This window comes from Natrix helvetica (assembly GCF_964273705.1).
Source record: "Natrix helvetica genome assembly, chromosome: 1".
Lineage (NCBI taxonomy): Eukaryota > Metazoa > Chordata > Lepidosauria > Squamata > Natricidae > Natrix > Natrix helvetica.
The window spans coordinates 260,968,430-260,989,304 of NC_138548.1; the positions used below are offsets into that span (position 1 = coordinate 260,968,430).

Genomic DNA, 20,875 nt, shown 5'->3' on the forward strand with positions numbered 1-20,875 from the left:
TCTGGAGCCTGGGGAAGGTGAAAAATAGCTTTTAAAAAGGTGAACTCAGCTGGCCAGCGCGCGCATGCGCGCTGGCCACCTGACGGCAGCGCCTCGCGTGCCCTGACAAATGGCTCCGCGTGCCACTTGTGGCACGCGTGCCATAGGTTCGCCATCACTGGCCTACACCATTTCTCTTTTGCTTTAACATCAGTGAAAAGAGTACTGCAGAATCTTTAAAAGTCACCAAATCTCTTATGAAAGTGGGCATAATTGAAATTACTATGTAGGTGCTCTGGAATCTTTATAAATACTTTAAAAAATGTTTTCACAGATAATTATTAAATCTTTTAATATAGACTTGTATTGTAATAAACATATTTCACTTGTTTCAAATGCTATTTAAAATATAAATCTGTTACTAAATAAAATAAAGAGGAAAAGTTATGATTGCAACTTGGAAAATATGAATTGGACACTTGCTGTATTTGCTGGAATACATAATTTTAGAAAAAAATTATCTTAATGTCTTTTAATATCCTAAAGATTGAAATCTCTATATTAGAAGGCATCCTTGTATTGACATGAAAACTGTTAATTATATCAATCTATATATTGTGCATTTTTGTGACATCACTTTGTCAAGCTAACTGCTGAATTTTGCTTCCAACGCAAGGGTTTGCATACTTTCAAAATGAGAAGCAGTTTAAAATACTGAACAAGTAATTCTTTTAGGCTTTCAGTGTAATCCAGTGAAAATTTGGCATAACTTATTCTCATTGAAATATGAAACCACATTGCTATTAAAAACTCAAGTCCCGTTGAGAAAAGATTAGGGGCTTGCTGGGATAGGAAACTTTCCTGTGTAAACCAGCTAATCTTTAAAATGCCAAGAAAGTCTCAGTGGAACATGTTAGTTATGACTAATTTAATGTGCAATACATCACTGTGCTATAAAAAGAAATGTCATGACTTTGGATACCAATTACTATTCCATCTTAACAGTACCTGTTTATGGCAGATACTGCTGGGTGAACACAAGTAGATAGAAGATCTGTACCTTGTGATGCAGCCTCTATTCTAGCCACCAAACTATGTTCAAAAGGGATGGTCTTTGCCACAATTACCCAATGCAATACAATTATGTATTTTCGCCCCTTGTTGCTTTCTTTATGGAAAACCTTAGTCTCAGAACACATCTGTCAGCACTTAATAGCAGTTGAATTGGGGCATGCTTCCAGTAAAGGATTACAGCTCTAACACTTGCACTAAAGACTAATGTTTGTTAAGATGTCAAATGTAACACACCAAGAACAAAAGAAGAACTTTATAGCCAACTTTCCAGGTGTCTCAACCAGTTCCTGGCGCCCATTCAGACAAGTTGCATTTGAAGAGTAATATTACACTTCGTGATTCTTCATTCTGGTACTTCAAGTGGTTCCTTACATGTTGAATAGGCTCCTTGGCTCATGCCTTTGTTTATTGCAAAAATAGTTTATAAAATATCAACATTTTCGATGTGAAATTAAATGTACAACACATACAGATTTCCTGGAAATGGGGTACAGTTCTTTTTTGTTTTTAAAGTATCTTCGCATACACCATGTTCTGGATTGCAGAGGAAAGGGGCATATCAGGTGTATGCAATTTCTGGTTAGCTGACAGATTTCATGCCAGTGCAAGAGAGTTCCATAAACACAGCAGATGATTAATGTCTCTGAGCTGAAAAAGAAAAATATGAATTTATAGTGTAAGCTTATTTCCACATGTTCATACTATTATAGAACAGTTTTTAAAAAATGGATATGAACTTATTCCACTGAAGCAATATTGTAGATATTTAAACTCAATATGAAAGCTAACACAATGTGTCGTCAGCATTTTCTCTCTATTTTGTAACCTTTATAAAAGAATTTCCTATGACTCTGGATTCCACAGGAAAATGGAGGTGAGTGCACTTTGAAGATCTAGGGATTTCACAATATAGTTAACCTAATTTACTGCACGTTTAAAATACCCAATGTCTCATTTCTCAGGCATACCATTAATGTTAAAAGTTCTCATTGGGTTTGTTAAAAATACAGTTAAAATCGTATTTAAATTAGAAGTCAAGAAAAGTATGTTTGATAACATATTGATTTTGAAGGCTTTATAACTTCTAAAGCCTTACATTTATATTAAATATATATATATATAAATGGGCAAAGAAAAATATCAGAAGAAAATAAGATGCAACTGGACTATTTGGCATCAAGGACATTAAAAGAATATTAAAAGGTAATTGCAAAAAGCTTAATATTCATTGTAGCTCACAATAGAATTAGTCTTCTAAATACTCACATCAAAACTGCAATTTTTAGGAAAGCAATTAGGGCAAATATTTGTGAGCAGGGATTGTATTCTAATAGAAATTATTATCCCAAAAGCTAGATCCAGACATATTCCCTCGCCTGCCAAAGCTAGATCCAGTTGGTATTCATAAAAGGGTTCTTAATTCAAATGTAAAATGGTTATTAAAAAAAATAAAAATAGGTGGTATTATCCTAGATTTATCCTTGTATTAAAACAAGTGGGGAAATGGTATAATGCTAGGAAATTACAAATTGGTTTTATATCTAGTCTGAGAGACAAGTCTTGTAGAAGAAAAATCAACATTTATAGAAAAGTAAGTTTTATTCCACTACCATTTTACAAATTAGGGGAGAGAGAGATGGTAAATGTTAGTTCGGGCCAGCAATATGCCACTTATTTCTGTGCGTGGGGGAGCACACTTGAATTTGAGATCATGCGTTAGCACAAACTCAAAATAGCCATATAAAGACTTGCTTGCCCATCAAATGACAGCCACGGTGGATATGGCTAGTCACAAATTCTTTAACAAAGTCTCTAATCCATGTTTGAATCATAATTTATAGACTGTAAGATTATAGTCATCATGACATAGCATCAGGTCCAAATTACAGAGATGTATGTTATACTATAATGCCAAGGAGGCAGATTGTATAATTTGTATAATGTATGTAACATAACGCATGTGGCGTTCCCCCCATCTGGGTACTTACAGAGATGACATGAAAAAATAACTTTTGGATTGACAAAAGGACAGAATACAGTGAATAAATGTTTAGTTTGGAGCTTAATGCTTTTTAAGTGATAAAATGATGAAAAGTTTCAAAAGAATTTATCTTAATTGGAGGAAAAGTCCTTAAAAAAAGTGAAGTAATGCATACTTGGATGGAATACAAGTAACCTAAGAGAATGTGGGGGGGATACTTTAGTAAAAAAGATACCCAAGTTTATGACTGCCACGAAGATGAAGAATTCTGCTGGAAATTATGGATATTGTAGAAAAGGTGAAAAGAGCAGGTATCAATGAAAATAAGCACTCAAACATTTTCTATAATATGTGAAACTTTTAGAAAAAAAAGATACAGAAAATATATGGAAAAAAGGAGAAAATTATACTGATATCCGGCATCTAATTCTTCTAAAATGTAGATTTGTCCCAAAAGGTATTCATGAATTAAAAGCAAGTATGTCCACTTCAGCAAGATGAAATCTGCCAGACCCTTATCCATACTATTGTTTGCTTTGAAATAATTTGTGCCAGAATTTATTTGTAAGGTTAGCCAGGATATTTAATACCTGCATTGATATGAGCAATTCTAAACTCATGCAAAACTAGGAAACCCTAACGTAGCCACTAGAAATCTAAGCTAATATTTTTCTATATCTTGGACTGAAGTAATAGACTCCCCAATATACTATGTTAGATACATAGCTACTGGTGTATTAAGCTAAAATGACATCCGAAGCAAGGAAGGATAAGTTGGGGGGGGGGGGAGTCAATATAAAACAGTCTTGTCAAGAGTTTTAGCTTTTAAGAGAAACCGGCATAAGCACTGCCAGTAGAATAATACACTGTACTACGTCCAAGGACAGAGGCATTATATTCTAGAAGTTCCTTATCACAGTACCACTTGACTGCTCAAAATGAGAACAGCAGCAATTATATTTGTTCCACTCTTTAACTATTCCAGATCCTGTCCATGATGAATGTAGGCAAGCTAGGGAACCACAAGGACCCTTCTATTCTGAAAACCCAGAATGTCTGAATTTTAGACAGTACTGTTAGGAACTCTTATCCTCAAAAGGATTTTGAATAATGAAGCTATTGGAAATGTGGAAAGTCGTAACTGCAACTCGGAACATTAGAAAACCATACAGTACCAAAAAAAGGAAAACCTTCAGTCAGGCTAGATTCAGTAAGTAGTAGCAAATGATATTGAAGATGCCTCCAGTGCATTAATTCTATTTAATGGAAGAAACAGCAAAGAATTGATTTAAGATATCTAATCCCTCTATAACTTTTAACATCCAATTTTCAGCCCCTCTGGTTCTAGTATTCTTACACTATCATCTGCCCTTAATTTGATTCACTGTTCATCACTTAAAATAAATATTTCGAATATAAAAATTAGTAATTCTTTGGCTAGCAACGAGGAAGCCCAAGTGACAGATGCACGAAAAAGAATACTACAGGATTACAGTTGATTTGACCTTATCTTTGGTTGCTCCAACCATTAAGAATGAAAAATATCTTTATGGCCCTGTGGTTTAATAGCATAAGAGGAGCCATGTTGAATCAGACCAAAGACCTAGTTTATCAAGTATTCTCTAAACTGCCCAACTGTGTAGCTATGCAAAATCCAGAAGCCAGGTATATCTGGCACGAGCACATTCCTGTTCCCTACGGCTTGTTTTCAGACATTTTTGATCTTGATGATTAAAGGGTAGATTATCTTTTATACATGGTGTCTAATGAAAACTTTAAATCCATTCCTGATAACAAAATTGATTAACACTAGGCTTGAACTGAGCTTGGGTATGTGTGCACATATAAATACTGAGTTCAAAATGCACACAATTGTGTCATACTACCATATATACTTCAGTAAGGCATGCATTTTGTTCTTTCTGGGTTGATGGCAATACTTTTTGAGCATTAAACATAGAACATCCCTCCTATAGAGATCATTGGCAAAGTGAATTATTGGCTTGCCTAACTCACTGAGATATTTGTGCTTTCGCATTATAAATTCAAATATTGCACTTTATAGTACTCAATTTTAGTTCAATCTAGTGTTGATTTAGTTTTTGTAGCTAGACTACTATTAAGGCATTGATGGAACATTTATATATGAACTCATTCCAAGTTGTGGAGTAATTCCATTGGTTTTCATATTTTATTATGCTACCTTGCTTGCACAGAATTGACTTTTCATTCACTTTTAGCTCATCTAGATGGAGGCTCTGAACTATTTATCACTTTCTTTTTCCAGCAGGAACTAGATTTCTCATTTCATTAAATTAGTGTATTATTTTAATTTCTTGACCTTTCCTAAGTACACTTTTGACCCATCACCAGGCTCCCAGGGGACTCATTTACTAAGAAGATTAATATTCAGTAAGAGCTTGTTAAAACAAACATGCTAACAATCCTGATTAAAACATTTCTATGGATAAATTATCAAGATCATAATCCAAAATCATGCGCATACATTCTATGCAGTTACTTTTACTCTAAAGATTGCTCATTAGGCAGTAGATTGGGTAAACAACAGCTGAGAGGAATTGCACTGAATTTGAAAAATGCTAAGATATATCAGATGTTAAGATTTCTAGGAGCTGGGATATACTGTATGCTTTTCCTGATTTTTAGCTTGAACGTGGTCTATTGACAAGAGATAAGCAGTGAAGGAGGAAGATATGAGACTTGGCCTAGAGAAAACCAGATTCAAGTCTCAACTTGAATATATATACTACATCAGGATGTAAAAGGTGTATGTGAAAAAATACACACAAATGTGTAGATGTGTACATAAAAATATGAGGTATATAAATATAAAATTTATAGTTGTACACATTTATAGTTTTATTTACAATGGAACTCAGAGGGTGACCCACTGAGTCTCATCTACTCATTAAGATTATTGTGGGGATGAAATCGGGGAGGAAATTTATTGTACCTGGAGAATGGGCTTTCACAAAAAAGGAGGACACAAATAACTTTAAAAATGAGATGAAATGAGCAATAGTTTAAGAGCTAGATTCTTCGTTGGTTTTGCTTTGGTGAGCTATTGTAGCTTTCATTATAATTACCACAGCTATTCAGACTGAAAATAGATGAATTACAAGTTGCAGGAAAAGTTTTTTAATCTGCCAATCGCCCTACAGAAGTTGTACTTCAGCAAACCAATGCAGCAAATGTAAGCAACTAATTTCCACGAAAATGTGAGCATACAACTCTTGTAGGATTGTGTTCTCACAGTAAGATAAAATCGAGTTTAACGTATGTATGAATTACAGTTTCACTTCAGTCATACAGATGCAAGACCATCGTCACTATTTCTTCCATTAAAGAAATTGCTGAAATAGCACAAGAAATTGCCTTAAAACAATTTGTCAAACACAAACTACAAGAAACTCCCTAATACCAAGCTTAATCAAAATATGTAGTCATTTTGTACCTTATCCGAATTGGTATACAAAGAACCTGCCCATAAAAATTGTGTATGTAGCTTCTTCAGTTTCTGAAAAGCACATTGGGATAGGAGAGCTTAACCCCAAATTTGGGAGCCACAAAACTGTAGCTGATAGAAATCCAAATTATCTCCCGCATGAGAGGGGCACTTTCTCCTCAAAAGAATGGAATTCCAAACAAGTGTTTATTTCATTTGGTGCTTCAACAGTTGTTCTCCCTCCAAAAAAGCCAGAATAAATCACATCCATCATCTTGATGCCTTGCAATGCACAGTAATACTGTTACATACATACTGCATGACATTTACATGATTTTAATAAGTTAACCACATAAATCAAGACTTTCATAGGACATAAAATGACATGAAGCAATGGCCAAAGACGACATAATGTCATTAAAAATTCAAACACATTTAGAGCAAACTTTTAAAAGGCACCAGTCTATGAATTAGCAAGATACATGAAAGAAGAATATTGAAAATAATCAATTTCTGTTTGATAATGATAAAGTTGTGTATTTTCTTCCAGACTGTAAGAATTCTCTGACACAAGAGAATTCCATTTCCATGGCACAGATGCAAAACCTAGAGCTACAAGTAGCTCCTGTAAGCCTTAGTATGATCCAGAGACCTCTAGCGTTATTTTTTTTTAATGTGGCAAAAGTAAAGATTAAATACCCATTTAGGGAGTAATCATATTCATTATCTTTCATTAAATTTCAATATTAATAAAAATAAGTCAAATATTTATCCTGGCCACAAGATAATTATTGAGAATGCATTCAAAGCACTCCCTGCTAGGGCATTCCTTGGTTTGGAAAAAAAGATGCATTCAGTTTAAATTAATTTCTGAATCTATTAGAACATCTGGTTCGGAAATAGGATTCCAAGATAGAAGGGGCAAGCATCTATTAAGAGTACTTCCATAAGCTAGTATGAATGTTCAACTTGATCATGTCTGGAGAGCTACTCCACTGAAATTTAGAACAAACTTTGTCCACAGCAAGCCTAAGCCAACCTACATTTTCAAGTTTATGGTAAAGTGTATTTTAAAAAATTCTGAGCACAGCCTGCCTTTAAAAAAGACGTAGCACATTTTGCTCATTGAACTACTACATTGGTTTCTGTTTGCAGGAAAGAGAATACACGGTATAAGACTGAAATAGCACTGCATGCCATTTTGTGTGTTTTCCAATTTCAAAAAGCATTGGCTGACTGAATACAAGTTCATTTCTTAATAGATTTGGAAATTTACAATTGATTGTGAGCATTGTCAAATGGAGTACCTCAAGAAAGCAGAGAGACTTTTTAAATCACATTTCTAAAATAGCTAAACAGTTTAAAGCTTAAGTATTTTGGAAAAATTGAGTTAACACTGTATTATAATGTGAGACATACCTTAGCATCAGTCACAACAGAGCCTTTAGTCATTATTTCTTTGGACTCCATATATTGGCCTGATTTTTGTTTAGCACTCTTTCTTCCTGGAAAATATCTACTCATAGAACTCGGGTATAAATTTCAGGGCAATGAAGTTAAGCCCTCTAATAACCGTTAAATGCAAAGTAGCAGAACCTATTGCGCATGCTATCTAACTGAATTAACTCCATTTTACTGCCCAGTGCAGCGCATGAGACAAGCAGAATATTTAACAGCAAGAAAACATTCAGTAACACAGGTTAGAAATATAGGAAGTTACTTCTTACAGAATTACTGATAAACATTTCGGGGAAAACAATTGAATTTATAAAAAATAGAAAATTTGTTAATTTGAACAGAATTATTTTATAAGCAGCTAATGAAGCCAGTTTAGTTAATGATGAGCAAGAAAAAATGATTTCCTTCAGAATGTCTCCTAAGCGTTGCATAAACAGACCAGCCTCACTTCCTGAGTTTTCTTTCAAGGCTTTTTGAGAAACACACACAAATAATTAGATTTAGTCAATTTTATTTACATTTTTGTACATTTCAGAGCATTACACAATTACATTTTCCATATTTTCTGACCTGCAAACAGATACCTTAAATGGAAATACTTTAAAAAAAGCAGTTTGATACATCCAAATGCAACAATTACACATCTGACAATTCACAAAGTGTAATTTACTAGGACGTATCCTAAGGATTTAAGAACAAGTAGTCAGAAAAAAAAAATCTGACTAATTATTTACACAAAACACAAAATTCTCAAGCTAACCCTTAGAACAACTGTCCTAGGAGCACCCTCCCTTCCCAACAGGAAATTATGTAATTCACACTTAATGCAGCATTAACAGTCCTTGATCCCATACATGGAAGGACTGTCCAGTCTAATGTGAGCAACCAGCTTTCTCTTAAACTTGCCAAAACCTGAAGAGTGTTATGTTTATCCATGGGTGCATAGCATAATTTTGAGCATTTGAAAAAAAGTGACCACAAACGTATTTATTTATAATCAAGTCTACCAGAATTCCAATTAGACAGGTTTCTAAAGGAATTAAAGTGGCCAGCAGGAACAAAAGCATTTTTAGGCATAGGTGAACTCTTTGGGCTCACTTCTACTGGGTAAAATCACAGAAATAAAGCTTACAAGTGAGATAGAATTTAGGATTCTGCATTTAAGGTGGGCTGTCCAGTTATGCCTGCAAATCCCATCACTTAGATGATTTCCCTCCCTTCCCCTCTCCACATTGAAATGGTATATATAAATTTATATATAGTGGATAGAAACTAGTAAAAATTCCCTGCAAATAAACTGCTCTTCAGCTGAGGTTATGGCTCCTGTGCATGGGGTGAGCAAAGGAACTTCTGAACTTTTACAAAGAAACGTAAAGAGTTCTCTTGAAAAATACTGAGCTCTCGCTTTAGGTTAATCTGATTGCATGTACAATTTTTTAAAGGTTACCTTTCAGTCAAGACATTGCTACAAATGGAAATTTCAGTATAAAAAGCAGCCAACTGAGTGCATTTTTTAAAATCTAATTGGCCCAACTCCTTCAAAATAGTTGACTAGGTTAGACATTTCGTGGTGCCTCCCCATTTCTTGCCTACCTTACTTTGTTCATGTTTCAAACTGTGTCAGCAGGGCCCGAACTTCAGGAGTTAGCTGCTTAGCAGCATTGGCTGCTTCTGTAATGGCCTTGCGGTAAAGACCTTTTCTCTTCTTATTAAATCGCGACTGAAAGTTTTCTAAAAAAGGGGAGAGCTGTGAAAGAGCAAGAAAAGATGTTGTTGGGGACCCAAACCATGAAATACGAGCTTCCTGTCGGACTAATAGGCCATTATCTTTTCGGCTCACAGTTATAGTAAGAATACGGGCTGGCCACCATGGGAAGCCATATATCTTGGCCCAAACAATGTCTCCTACACATATGGTCCTGCCATCTGGTGTGACACATTTAGAGACATTTTTTGAAAAGACTTTCATTTTCAGAGAATTACTGAGCTTTTTCTCTTCCTTTAAAGAGGAGGAGGAAGAGGAAGAAGGTGCATGCATGCTGCCTGGAGGAAAATCAAAGCTTTCAGTAGTGCTACACTCAGAATTGGAGGACTTCAAGTCATCTGTGCTATCACTACTACAGACTGATGCACTGGAAGAGTCAGATTTCGTTTTATTAAGGGTCATGTAAACTGTAATATTGCTTTTGCTGCCTCTCTTGCCCATGGTCTGCTGTTCATCCTGATCAACAGGTACATGCACTTCATTGGTGTCCTGAACCTCACTGTTGGCCTCTTCAGGACTTTCTGAGGGGCTCTGATTTTCTGAAGGGGCCTCACCTGCTGAGCGGGTAGACGAGCAGCGAGACTGGGACTTAGCTGCCATCTTGCCACTCTGCAATTTCTCCAGCCCTGTCTTGAGAGAGGAGTCATTTTCTTCATTTCGGTACCTTTGTGGCTTCAGACGCAACCGGGGAGGCAGGGAACCTGAGCTGGTGTTCTGAAGACGCCGTGTGAAGTGAACCTTTGAATGCGCATTTTTGGAAGTTGAAGTGGCACTCTGTTTCTTTTGTGCCTTTTCTTTGGCTATTTTCAAAACTTCCCTAGCTTTTGCATGATCCATGTTTTTGCTCTGAAGAACTTTTTTAGTATTTAATTGGGTTTTCGATGTATTTGCTTGAGTGGGAACTTTGACTACTCTACTTCTGCTGTGGACAATATTTGCAACTTTGACCACAGAATTCTTTTTCTGGCTTTCATTCTGACTTTTCCCATCAACTTTATGATCAGTTTTAATTTTTTTATTCACAGTAGTTACGCTCTCATTTCTTCGTTTCCTAGTATCCTCACACCTTGAGGAGTCACTTGCATTGCTGCCCTTCTTAATTTCTTTCTTTTCTGCAACAATACTGTTCTTACATTTGTCACATAAGACATGTCTGGGTCGTAATTTGATAGCATTCATAATAGAAGTGGGTTCCTCCCTGTACAATTTTCGCTTGGGCCGCTTAATTTTTCGAGGTGGAGGTTGAGGTATTGATTGGTTATACGTGTCCCTGATAAACAAAGGAGGAGGATATGGTGCCCCCACATGGAAAAGGGGAGGCGGTTTGGAAGTCCATAGGCTTTTAACCAGGCTATGTTCTGATGGCTGGATGGGAGAAGAGTCTGGGACAACACCGTTAGCTTCACATTTCACTTCCATCTCATCTTGGAATGATTTACTTTGGAGCTGCATGGCTTCAGGCTTATCCTTGTATTCCCGTTTGGGAAATATAGTCACAGGAATTCCATGAGGTCCAAACCTTAACAAGAGAGAAAAACACAGTTAACTGCCAATCTCCATCTGCTATCTTTTAGAAGTTTATATCAGGAACATTATGAATACCATCGTATACTGAAATTTAAAGGGCATTCCATGGCTCAACTGCATCTATATTATCAAATGAGGATTGTTCAACTGGCTTCAATGGCTTTAAAATATAATCAGAAATTTATACTCATCAAAAGTTTAAATTTGATGTTCACAATTTTTTTTGACTTTATAATCTAAGGCAATTAGTTTCTAAATTGTCAGTTCTGAAATATCTTTTTCCATCTTAATCTGCTTGTCCAAACCCCCATATAAACTGGAAGGGAAGTCAAGTGGCAGAAGACTGCAATTGGGGGGAGGGATGTGCAATGCACAACATATAGATAGGCAAGTTCTCATTCAAATCACTCTTCTAAGCACAAAATATCCATTCACTAGATGGTTATGCAGACCATATACAGGGCTCAGTACACATGAGATTCTTTCTGGCTTGTATACACAAAATTTGATGAGAATTCAAATATTTCTTTCTGTTCTATCTGGTAATAACTGAGATTAATAATGAAAATCTAGTTGAACTGCCTTGGCCTCTCACCTATTTTCAAACAATATAGTCAGTTCAAGTAAAGAACACAAAAAACATCATAAATGGTAATCATAACTGGTTTTCTCACCTGTACTTCATGAGCTTGAAATAACTTTAATAACTAAAATTTTATTGATAGTAGCAGTACCTATACTGGAGAATTATGTAACTGACATAAAAAAATGTCCAGCTTAAATTTAGAATATGGTTTAACAATTTTGTATCACTCAACATAATTTAAACAAGATCATTTGTTTCTCCCTTATTATTATGTAGTTAATAATATTACCTACACAGGAGTTTCCAAAATGAAAAATTGGCAGCAAGTCACTGCAAAAGTGGGGAGGAATAGAGACCTGATCCACAGTATACTTTGGAGCATATGCGAAATTGTGGAGAGAGAGAAACTGAGGGTATTAACATATTAAAAAGGGAAGGTGCTACTGATAGGTGGAATACATACTCAAGCTAGCATATGTTACAGTATAAGAGAGGTACCGAGATAGTCAGCTGAGACTGCCAATTATTAGATATTCCCAAGCTACTTATTTTATAACACAATCACATTGATGGAACTATGAATTTAAAGAATCAACTCACTTAATATTTATTGTTGTACTATCAATGTTTCACCTTAAGCATGGATCTTCTGGTATTCTTTTCATTTAGAACAATTAGCATTATGACTGAATATATATTTCTCCTCTTTACAATCTCTCTTGCATCTTCCCTCTGCACCTAAGATCATTCCACAGAAAGGTAATTCTCTAGTTAAGACCTCATTTTTGATTAGGAAACACTACATCTATAAATTCATGAATCCTTACAAATGGTTGTCCAATCTTTTCTTGAAAACCTCCAGTGATAAGAGCAGCCACAAGCCAGGGAGCCAAGCTGTTCCACTGATTAATCATTTTCATTGTCAGAAAATTTCTTATTTCCTGGCAGAATCTCCCTCTGACCAGCTTTCACCCATTTCTTTTTGTTCTGCCCTCAGGTGTGATGGAGACTAAATTGACACCCTCTTCCCTGTGAAGTCCAAAAGAAGATCACTATCACTCCCTTGAGCCTTCTCTTCATAGGCTAAACATATCTAGTTCCTTTAGCCATTCATCATATGGTTTGGTCTCCAGATCCCTTATTATCTTTGTTGCTGTTGCCTGAACTATTTCTAGGGCCTCAGCAATTTTTCTATTGTGTGTTCAACTTACCTGTTATATTGCAACTATTTTGGCCGCCTAGTCATAACTAGTAACTCCTTTAAAAAGTTACTGAGTCTGCCACAAATTTTTTTCCATGTGAAAGTTCTGCTGATTTGCAACATCTCAAAACTAATACTGAAAATGTTTCACATCCCAAACATTTTAGACTTCTATCAGTCAATTCCAGCATCGTCAGTGATGATGGGAAATATAATCCAATCAAAAATATATAGTGAACTCTTAAGCATAATCTAGATAATACCAAGCACTTTTCAAGAACTAAAAAAACATGTATATTTAACTTTCTCATTGAAGTCAAGACTTAAGGCTTCATATTGCATCTATTATTCTAGCTAGCATTAACCCTTAACTTAGCATTAGATTAGATACAGTTGCTTTCTAACTAACCTACTAATTTGATGTTGCATCTTTCCTCACTTGATAATTGTGAGGAAATCTAATACTGGACTATATTTCATCTATACTTCAGCTCTTTTCAAATCCATCAGACTGTCACTCAGCTTTTCTATGATGACAACTATCAAGCACATTATAGCCTATTAATTATTTTCATGAACTCCTGAGCTAGGGAAGCTAACACCAGAAAATGACTTATGGGCTTATGGGTTTTTAAATCTATATCAGGGGTGTGAAACTTGCAGCCCATGGCCCACCCCTGGTTTAGTGAAGGGGGGGGGGAGTCCCAATACGTCACATGATGTGATGCCGTGAGTTTGACACCCCTGATCTATACCCATATACAGTACAATAGCTTGTGAACAGAGAGCCCCAACTGCTGCCAATGTACATTTTCCGGAATTCAATGCAGCAACATATGATTATTAATTCCAGTATTTAAAATTCTTTCATAGAATTCAAGGCAAATAGTTTAGCTTGCCATACGAGTTTTCTGTACACAGATACAGTTCAAAAAAATATGCAAACCTAATTTTCCTTCCACCAGGCTCTATCTAACTGGTCTCCTCCTCCCTTTCATCTATTTCTATTGCTGCCATAATTCAAAACCTACCTTTCCCTGCTTCTTTCCTACAGCCATACTTAGGAGTGGCAGAGTAGTTGCTGTTTCATGGCTTGTAGTAAACCTGGTAAAATAATTATCTGTCCCAACTCTGCTTGATTAGGGCCAAATATTATCCTAATGGTACTTTCAGGCCTGTGGCTACAAAAACTTTTATCTCATTTGATTTTTTTTTTTAAATGCTAGCCTCCAATATTGTATTTTTTATTTGTAGCTACGTCTCTGCCCCAGAGCAGGCTTTCTGGAGTAGCAGAGAGCATCATAATGATGGAATTCTCTTAGCAAATGAATATTTTGGGAGTGGTCATGCTACTACTGTCTTTCCTTAGCCTTCCCTAATATTCTACTTGTGAATCCAAGCTTTATCTGTGCCCATCAGATCCTACAAAAAGAAAGGATGCTTACATATTTCTTTGCATGATAACTTTTATAGCATAATCCTGTAACTATTTGTAGATTCATTGCTTTAAAAAATGGCAGTATAAAATTATAAACATTCAAGAGGGGGAAAAAACCCCCCACCAAGCCTACTGCAGCCCAGGGACAGAATAGTATTAATCCCAGCATTCCTAATAATCAAACCTCTTAACTGGACTGCTAGAAGTGAAAGTCAGCAATATCTGGGCAGACAGGTACCATGTTAGAGAGTATCATCTTAGCCAGAAAATTCTTATTCACATTCAGTCATGAAAAGTCTCATGACAGGCTGCTACCCTGGCAATGTTCTAAAGTAAAGTAAACCTTCATTTTTATGAAGGGCCACCTTTAGAAAAGAAGCACGTTATGGCTTCCGCCAGTAGTAAGAGGGCTGAAGCAAATGGTAGGCAGGGCCACTGTTTCTCTTTGACATTCTTTTCTTTTTCACTCGCTTTCTTCCTTTGCATATAGCTGGCTGCTGGGAAGAGAGATAGGATTATCTTTGGTAGTAGTCTCAACTGTCTACTTACAGGAGGTTCTTGAAATAAATGTAAGGAATTTTGATTCATTTCTAATTCAGAGCTATTCGGAATTATGTTAACCTTTGGCCTGCTAGTACCTCCAACCCTGAGAAAATCCTTTTATGAAACCAAACTTTCAGATAACCACTAAGGAGCTGTCTGAGGGACGAGGAGACAGTCACAAAAAGACAACCCTACGGGTAATATAATTCAAGGAAGATAATATGGAGTTATTCTAGCAACTACATGTGTATTATGAAATTGATACATTCATAATATGCTAAATCGTACGCATGCTAGCTCAAAATAGGGGTATCTCAAAAAACAGTTATGGCTGAAAAAAAGATATATAGATATGCAGTTTTAAAAGCCTGCAGGACTTCCCTACTATATGTAATAGCTACCCATATAAAGGACTTGGATTGAGGGAGAATGTTAAATGACAATGTCTGTTATATTCAAAAGGGATTGTATACTTGCATATTTATATATCATATATGTGAAGAATTGGTAAATTGAATTAAAGTATGTACAGAAGCATACAATATCATGACGGCTTGGCCTACTGTATGAAATGTCTTAATTGAAGGTTTACCATGCCATTAAAATCTGATGTCTAGACTATCTGAAAATAAAAATTCCTCATATAATAGTGTTATTAAGTGTATGTAAAATTGGCTGGACAAACATAGTTAGGCTGGGTTGAATAATGCAGAAAGCATTTTCCATCCCAAGCTGATTTAAGAGAACTAAGTCATATATAGAAGGCAAAGTGGGCAAAAAGTCTTCCACAAAAAGGCAGTGTTATAAGAGTCATTGATTATCATGGCCCTCTCATCATCATGGTAATAACATGCAAGAATTCTATACCCGATATCCCTGAATGTATCTACAGATACTCTTTGCTTTATGACTGTTCAATTAATGAAGGGTCAAAGTTACAACATTACCCCAAAAAGCTACTTATGACTATTGCACCAACACCTGAAGACGTGTGATTACAATTTGGGAGTTTGTCAGCCGGCTTGTATTTATGATGGTTACAGCATCTTGCAGTCACATGATTAACATCTGTGGCCTTCCCAGCTGGCTTTTGACAAACAAAGTCAATAGGGGGAAGCCGATTTGCTAAACAACTGTATACTACCGGTATTAACCACCACAGTGAGTCGCTTAACAGGGGGTAAAAATGGCTGTAAAACCAAGTCCGGTTATGAGATGCCTTCTTTAATAACCACACTGCTTAGTGACTGAAATTTCAGTCTCAATTGTGGCCGTAAGTCAAGGACAAACTGTACAATTGTCAAAAATTGGCAACATAAATTTCTGATCAGTTTGAGGCAAGTAATGCATGAAAATTGCAGAGTAAGCTTTAAAACGACAGAGCTTAATTTTTTGAAGAAAAACTTGCAACTTCTTACTCAAAACTCAGGCAATATTAAATCAGAAAATCCTAGCTTCACAGATACACGCCACATGGTTCTGCCCATGCCAAGCATACTGCAGCTCCAACTATCAAATAATTTGCTTATCTTTTCATTATATGGTTAACACATTTTGAACACAAATTCTTCACTATGACTTCTATCCAGTGAAGTTTACTTACAACATCAGACTATTTTTAAAATTATTTCAACCAGCTCAATGGATTAAAAAGGAAAGGTACGTAAACTGGTGTGGAGTCATTTTTACTATGAATTTCAACAAGCTAAGATCATTTTATAAACCGCATGGTGTTAGCTGAAGAGTCTTCAAATTCCAAAGAGCCTTTACCTAACATGATAATTAAGTCTGTATTTTAGCTTTGTAAGATGATGTCCTATAGCAATGTCTGTTACAATTACATCAACAATGTTATTGATTTGTAAGTAAACATGTACTTCATGAAAACGTTAAACTTTGGTCATGTTTTATTATAAAACTGTATATAACTGCAAAGCTGTATTCTATCTTAGCTATTTCCAGATTTAACTGGAACCTAGCAACTAAAAGCACCAATCCACAAACACTTCTCTTAGCATCACAATTTCTCTGTACCACTATTTTAAAAAGATTATTTTATGTTAAGTAGTTGTGCATTACACAGCAAAATACTAACACCCAGCATAATGTTAGCTTCTAAGAATATTGCATTCTCTACTTCATTTTCAAATAAGTGCACAAAATAACAAAACTAAAATGAGCAGTAATCTTTCTAGGCTGCATTTTGCTAATGGGTGTTTTGTGATTTACTTTGAAACTACAACATGCTTCAAATTCGCCAACCAGGTTAAAAGCTACATGCCCCTTCTTTTCTTCCCCTATCCTCTTTCTCCAGTATGTGTGAATCCGTGTGTATATTCATCCATCCACTATATAACAGCTGAAAAAGCATTATTATGAAGTAAATGAAACAGTAACACCTCCTACCTATGCCTGTATCAAATGGCTTATCAACTATGCAAGAGAAGAGGCAAAGTTTTCCATTCTTTGTTAAGAGAAGAATGTTAATGATAGCTCTGGAAACATCAGAGAGGAGACAAGCAATTATACGACACTGTTTAAGGGTATGCAGTATACATGCTTGATGTGTGAAACAACTTGCTGTTTTAATTTTTTGTCTTATGGGGTTGAATTTCACTTTATGCAGCTAAACCAAGAGCACTGATGTTACTCTGTTTTCCAACCCTATTTCAGTTCTGCATAGTTCGAATATCATACCTGCAAAAGAAAATGTAAGGTAAGACACTTTACCAGATCTATTAAGGCTATATATCAAGGAAAAAAGACAAGCACATTAGGTCCTAGACTGCTATGGATAATGCCAGACTATCCCTTCCACTAGCACCAGTGGGCTGACAAACCTGAGAATTTGAAAGTCAGCATATGTGGTATTTGTCATGGAAAACATATGGCAATATCTATGGCAATACATGATCAATTCTATATAATACATCCTTTAAACACCTTGTGGACTAATGAAGAAATGCATACTGGAAATTCATTATACCACTCTCTCAAACATTACAAACACCAACCTTCCTATAGCTGCATGTGTTGCATAATTATAATACAATTACGTTTTATAATCTGCTTACTATGTACTCTGAAGGAGTTAGAAACAGCATTACCTATATTTGTTTATAAGTAAGGCAGTAATAATGGTCATACACTATCATACCAAAAATTCTATAAGACTATCAGGCAATTTTAATATGTGCCAGAAATTTGGTAGTTAGATATATTTAATATATAAGCAATGCACCTCAGAGTGATTACATGCCATCAAGTCAGTATTGACTCTTAGCAACCACATAAACAGACCTTCTCCAGGATGATGTGTCCCCAATCTGGCTATTAAGGACTCCCAAGGGTACACCTATTGCCAGTGTAATTGAAACCATCCATCTTGCTTGTTATCCTCTTAGCCACTGTGTTAATTTGCAGTATTACAATTTTAAAAGTGTGCTGGGCCCAATAGTTTTATCTTTTTCAATTGCCAAAGTTCCTCCTTCCATTTGTTAAAGTTCCAGTCCTTTTGTATCTCCCGAGGCTCCTTTTACATGTATTTTAAGATGACTTATACAATGTTCCTGGAAATACTTAACCCACAAGAATGGATTTTAAAATGGACTTTATGGTATAAATTGACACCATTCATCTTCCTCTTCAGAACGGAAAGATGCGTGGGCCCAAGTTCTCAGAAATCCTGCTATATGATCTCAGCTTCATTTTAGATAAAATTTAATGGTACGATCTTTTGTTGTTTCCCTGTAAATAAGGGAACAGGCTCAGCTTTACTACATAGGAATGCATTTGACTGACTTTCCTTAATCAAGTATACTGTAGAAAAAAAAGATTGCTTCCTTCAGTGCCATGTATTTTCTTTATTGTAAGTAAGCTATAATGTTGATGATACTGGGATTGTTTACAAATGTACCCTTTACCTGATGAACTCAATGAAAAGATGTGTCGCTCTGGTGCAAGTCCCTCAAAGCCAGAAAAATTAATGCTTCTGCCAGAACAAATTGCTTTGCAATATACAAATATGTGCAGTTTTCATCCTGGCTGCAAGAAGGAAAGCTATCTACGCAGCAGCTTTCAAATATGTATTACCTGTATCAGGAGACATTCTAGCATCCCCTCCCCTTCCCCAAAGAGCAACTGATCATTTCTGCACTTCTATAAAGCTAAGAAAGAAGGATAACCAAATGAAGAAATGCTGAAATATCCATAGCAATAAGGTAAGGACAAATGTATATTGTCTGGCGAACAGACTTTTTTTTTGGCCACAGCTACAACCTTGCCAGTATCCTCTCAAGCTGTGGGGGAAATTGTATAGCCAAGTCCATGTGGGATGGATAGCAACCCTCCAGAGCTTCTTTTACAGAACACTTCTTCGCTTAAAACAAAAAACCAAAGCTGGCGTGAATGAACCTTAAACACCAAACGAAGGATGAAAAGGAAAGGCTAGTAAGTAGTAGTCATTGAGGTGGGGCAGGGAAGGGGGAGGCGGCCTTTCCTGGCTCCGAGTTTAGGCCACGAGGCTCACTGAAAAGCTACTCGCGCCCCCTTGGCGGAGCCATAAAGCCCTGCACCTTATGGCTTGTGCCCCACCTTTCTGTGCAGCCACCCAGGAGGCGATCGAGGCCTCGACTCGGCGGAGACTATTTGAGGGGGGGAGGGTAGAGGGGGTTTCAGCAGAAGCTGAAGGTTAGAGAGGAGCCACTCCGGGAAAGCAGCCGATGCGCCTCTTTCCAACAGCCCCGGTGGGAGAGAGAGGCTTTAGAGCAGGCAGGGCGCGGCCGGTCAGGCTCGCTCACCTTTTGGAGAGATCCATGAGGACCCCGGAGAAGAGCTTCTCCCCGAACCGGAACGATACCACGAGCGCATCCTCGATGATGTGATCCAGGGTGACCAGCACCTCTGAGCCCGGCAGTAGCAGCGCCTCCTCCTCCTCCTCCCCCGCTGCACCGGCAGCCACCGAAAGCTCCGGTTGCTTTGCAAGGCTTGCCGGGGTACTTGCGGCGGCGGCGGCGACAGCAGCAGCATCCGGCTCCTCCTCCTCCGGCCGGGGCGGCTCCTCCCCGGGCTCCGGCCCCGCGGGGCCCCCAGCTGCAAGCACCAGCGGAGGTACCAGCGGCGAGCCCGGCTGCGGGGGCTGGTCGCCTGCCTCTTCCTCTTCAGAAGGGCCGGAGAGCGTGGCCGTCAGCGAGCGAGGCTGAAGAGGCTCTCCCACGGGGCCTGGGTTGGGCAGGGCCTGCGGCAGGTCTCGGATCCCCGCTGGGCTCTTGGGCGGCGGCGACGGCGGCTGCTGAGCCTCTCCGCCCGGCGCTGGCTCGGGATCCTCCCTGGCAGCGTCGAGCACCGCCGACTCCACGGCAGCTTGCGTGCCGGCAGGGAGCGCGTCTGCGCCGGCTTCGCTGCCTGGCATGGGCTCGACCTCGCCAGTTCCCCCATCACCCGGCACCGCCGCAGTCGCAGCCACGGCCGCCATTTTCTCTGGTGTCGCTTCCTCCTCCCTCTACCAGCAGCAGAATCGATAACCGTGGCCTTCTTCCCCCGCCTGGCTAGGAGGGGGACGCCGCCTATCGGGGCAGGCAGGGATCCTGCCGATTCCCCAGCTCCTATTGGGCATGGCGCAGATCCATCAAGCGCAGATGTAACTTCCCATTGGTCCGGAGGGGAAACGTTGACGTTGAGGGCAGGAAGAGGAAAAAGAGGGCGGAGATCCCGGTATCTGTGTCGACAAAGATCAAAAGGGGGCAGGTTAATGAGCAGCTCTTCTTCTATTTGTAGGTGGGGGAAGAAAAACCCGCCCCTCTCGCGGAAGCATCTCATTGGCTTTGCCAGGCGTCTAGCGAGATGTAGGATTTAAAGC

General features: G+C 37.8%; 1 protein-coding gene across 4 annotated transcripts; it reads right to left on the reverse strand.

The window, feature by feature from the left end:
* On the reverse strand, positions 1 to 20,761 carry PWWP2A (PWWP domain containing 2A). Of its 4 annotated transcripts, none has more exons than XM_081935213.1 (3): positions 19,818 to 20,761; positions 10,278 to 11,242; positions 1 to 1,701 (listed from the first exon to the last, which is right to left on the reverse strand). In XM_081935213.1, exons 1-3 carry the CDS (start codon positions 20,489 to 20,491, stop codon positions 1,688 to 1,690), a joined length of 1,653 nt encoding a protein of 550 aa, XP_081791339.1. In that variant the 5' UTR covers positions 20,492 to 20,761; the 3' UTR covers positions 1 to 1,687. The 4 variants fall into 4 exon arrangements, with proteins under 4 accessions (XP_081791339.1, XP_081791338.1, XP_081791337.1 ...); XM_081935212.1 differs by having other exon boundaries at positions 3 to 1,701; positions 9,552 to 11,242; positions 19,818 to 20,760; XM_081935211.1 differs by lacking the exon at positions 1 to 1,701 and having other exon boundaries at positions 8,453 to 11,242; positions 19,818 to 20,760.
* Between the last annotated feature and the right edge of the window lie 114 nt (positions 20,762 to 20,875).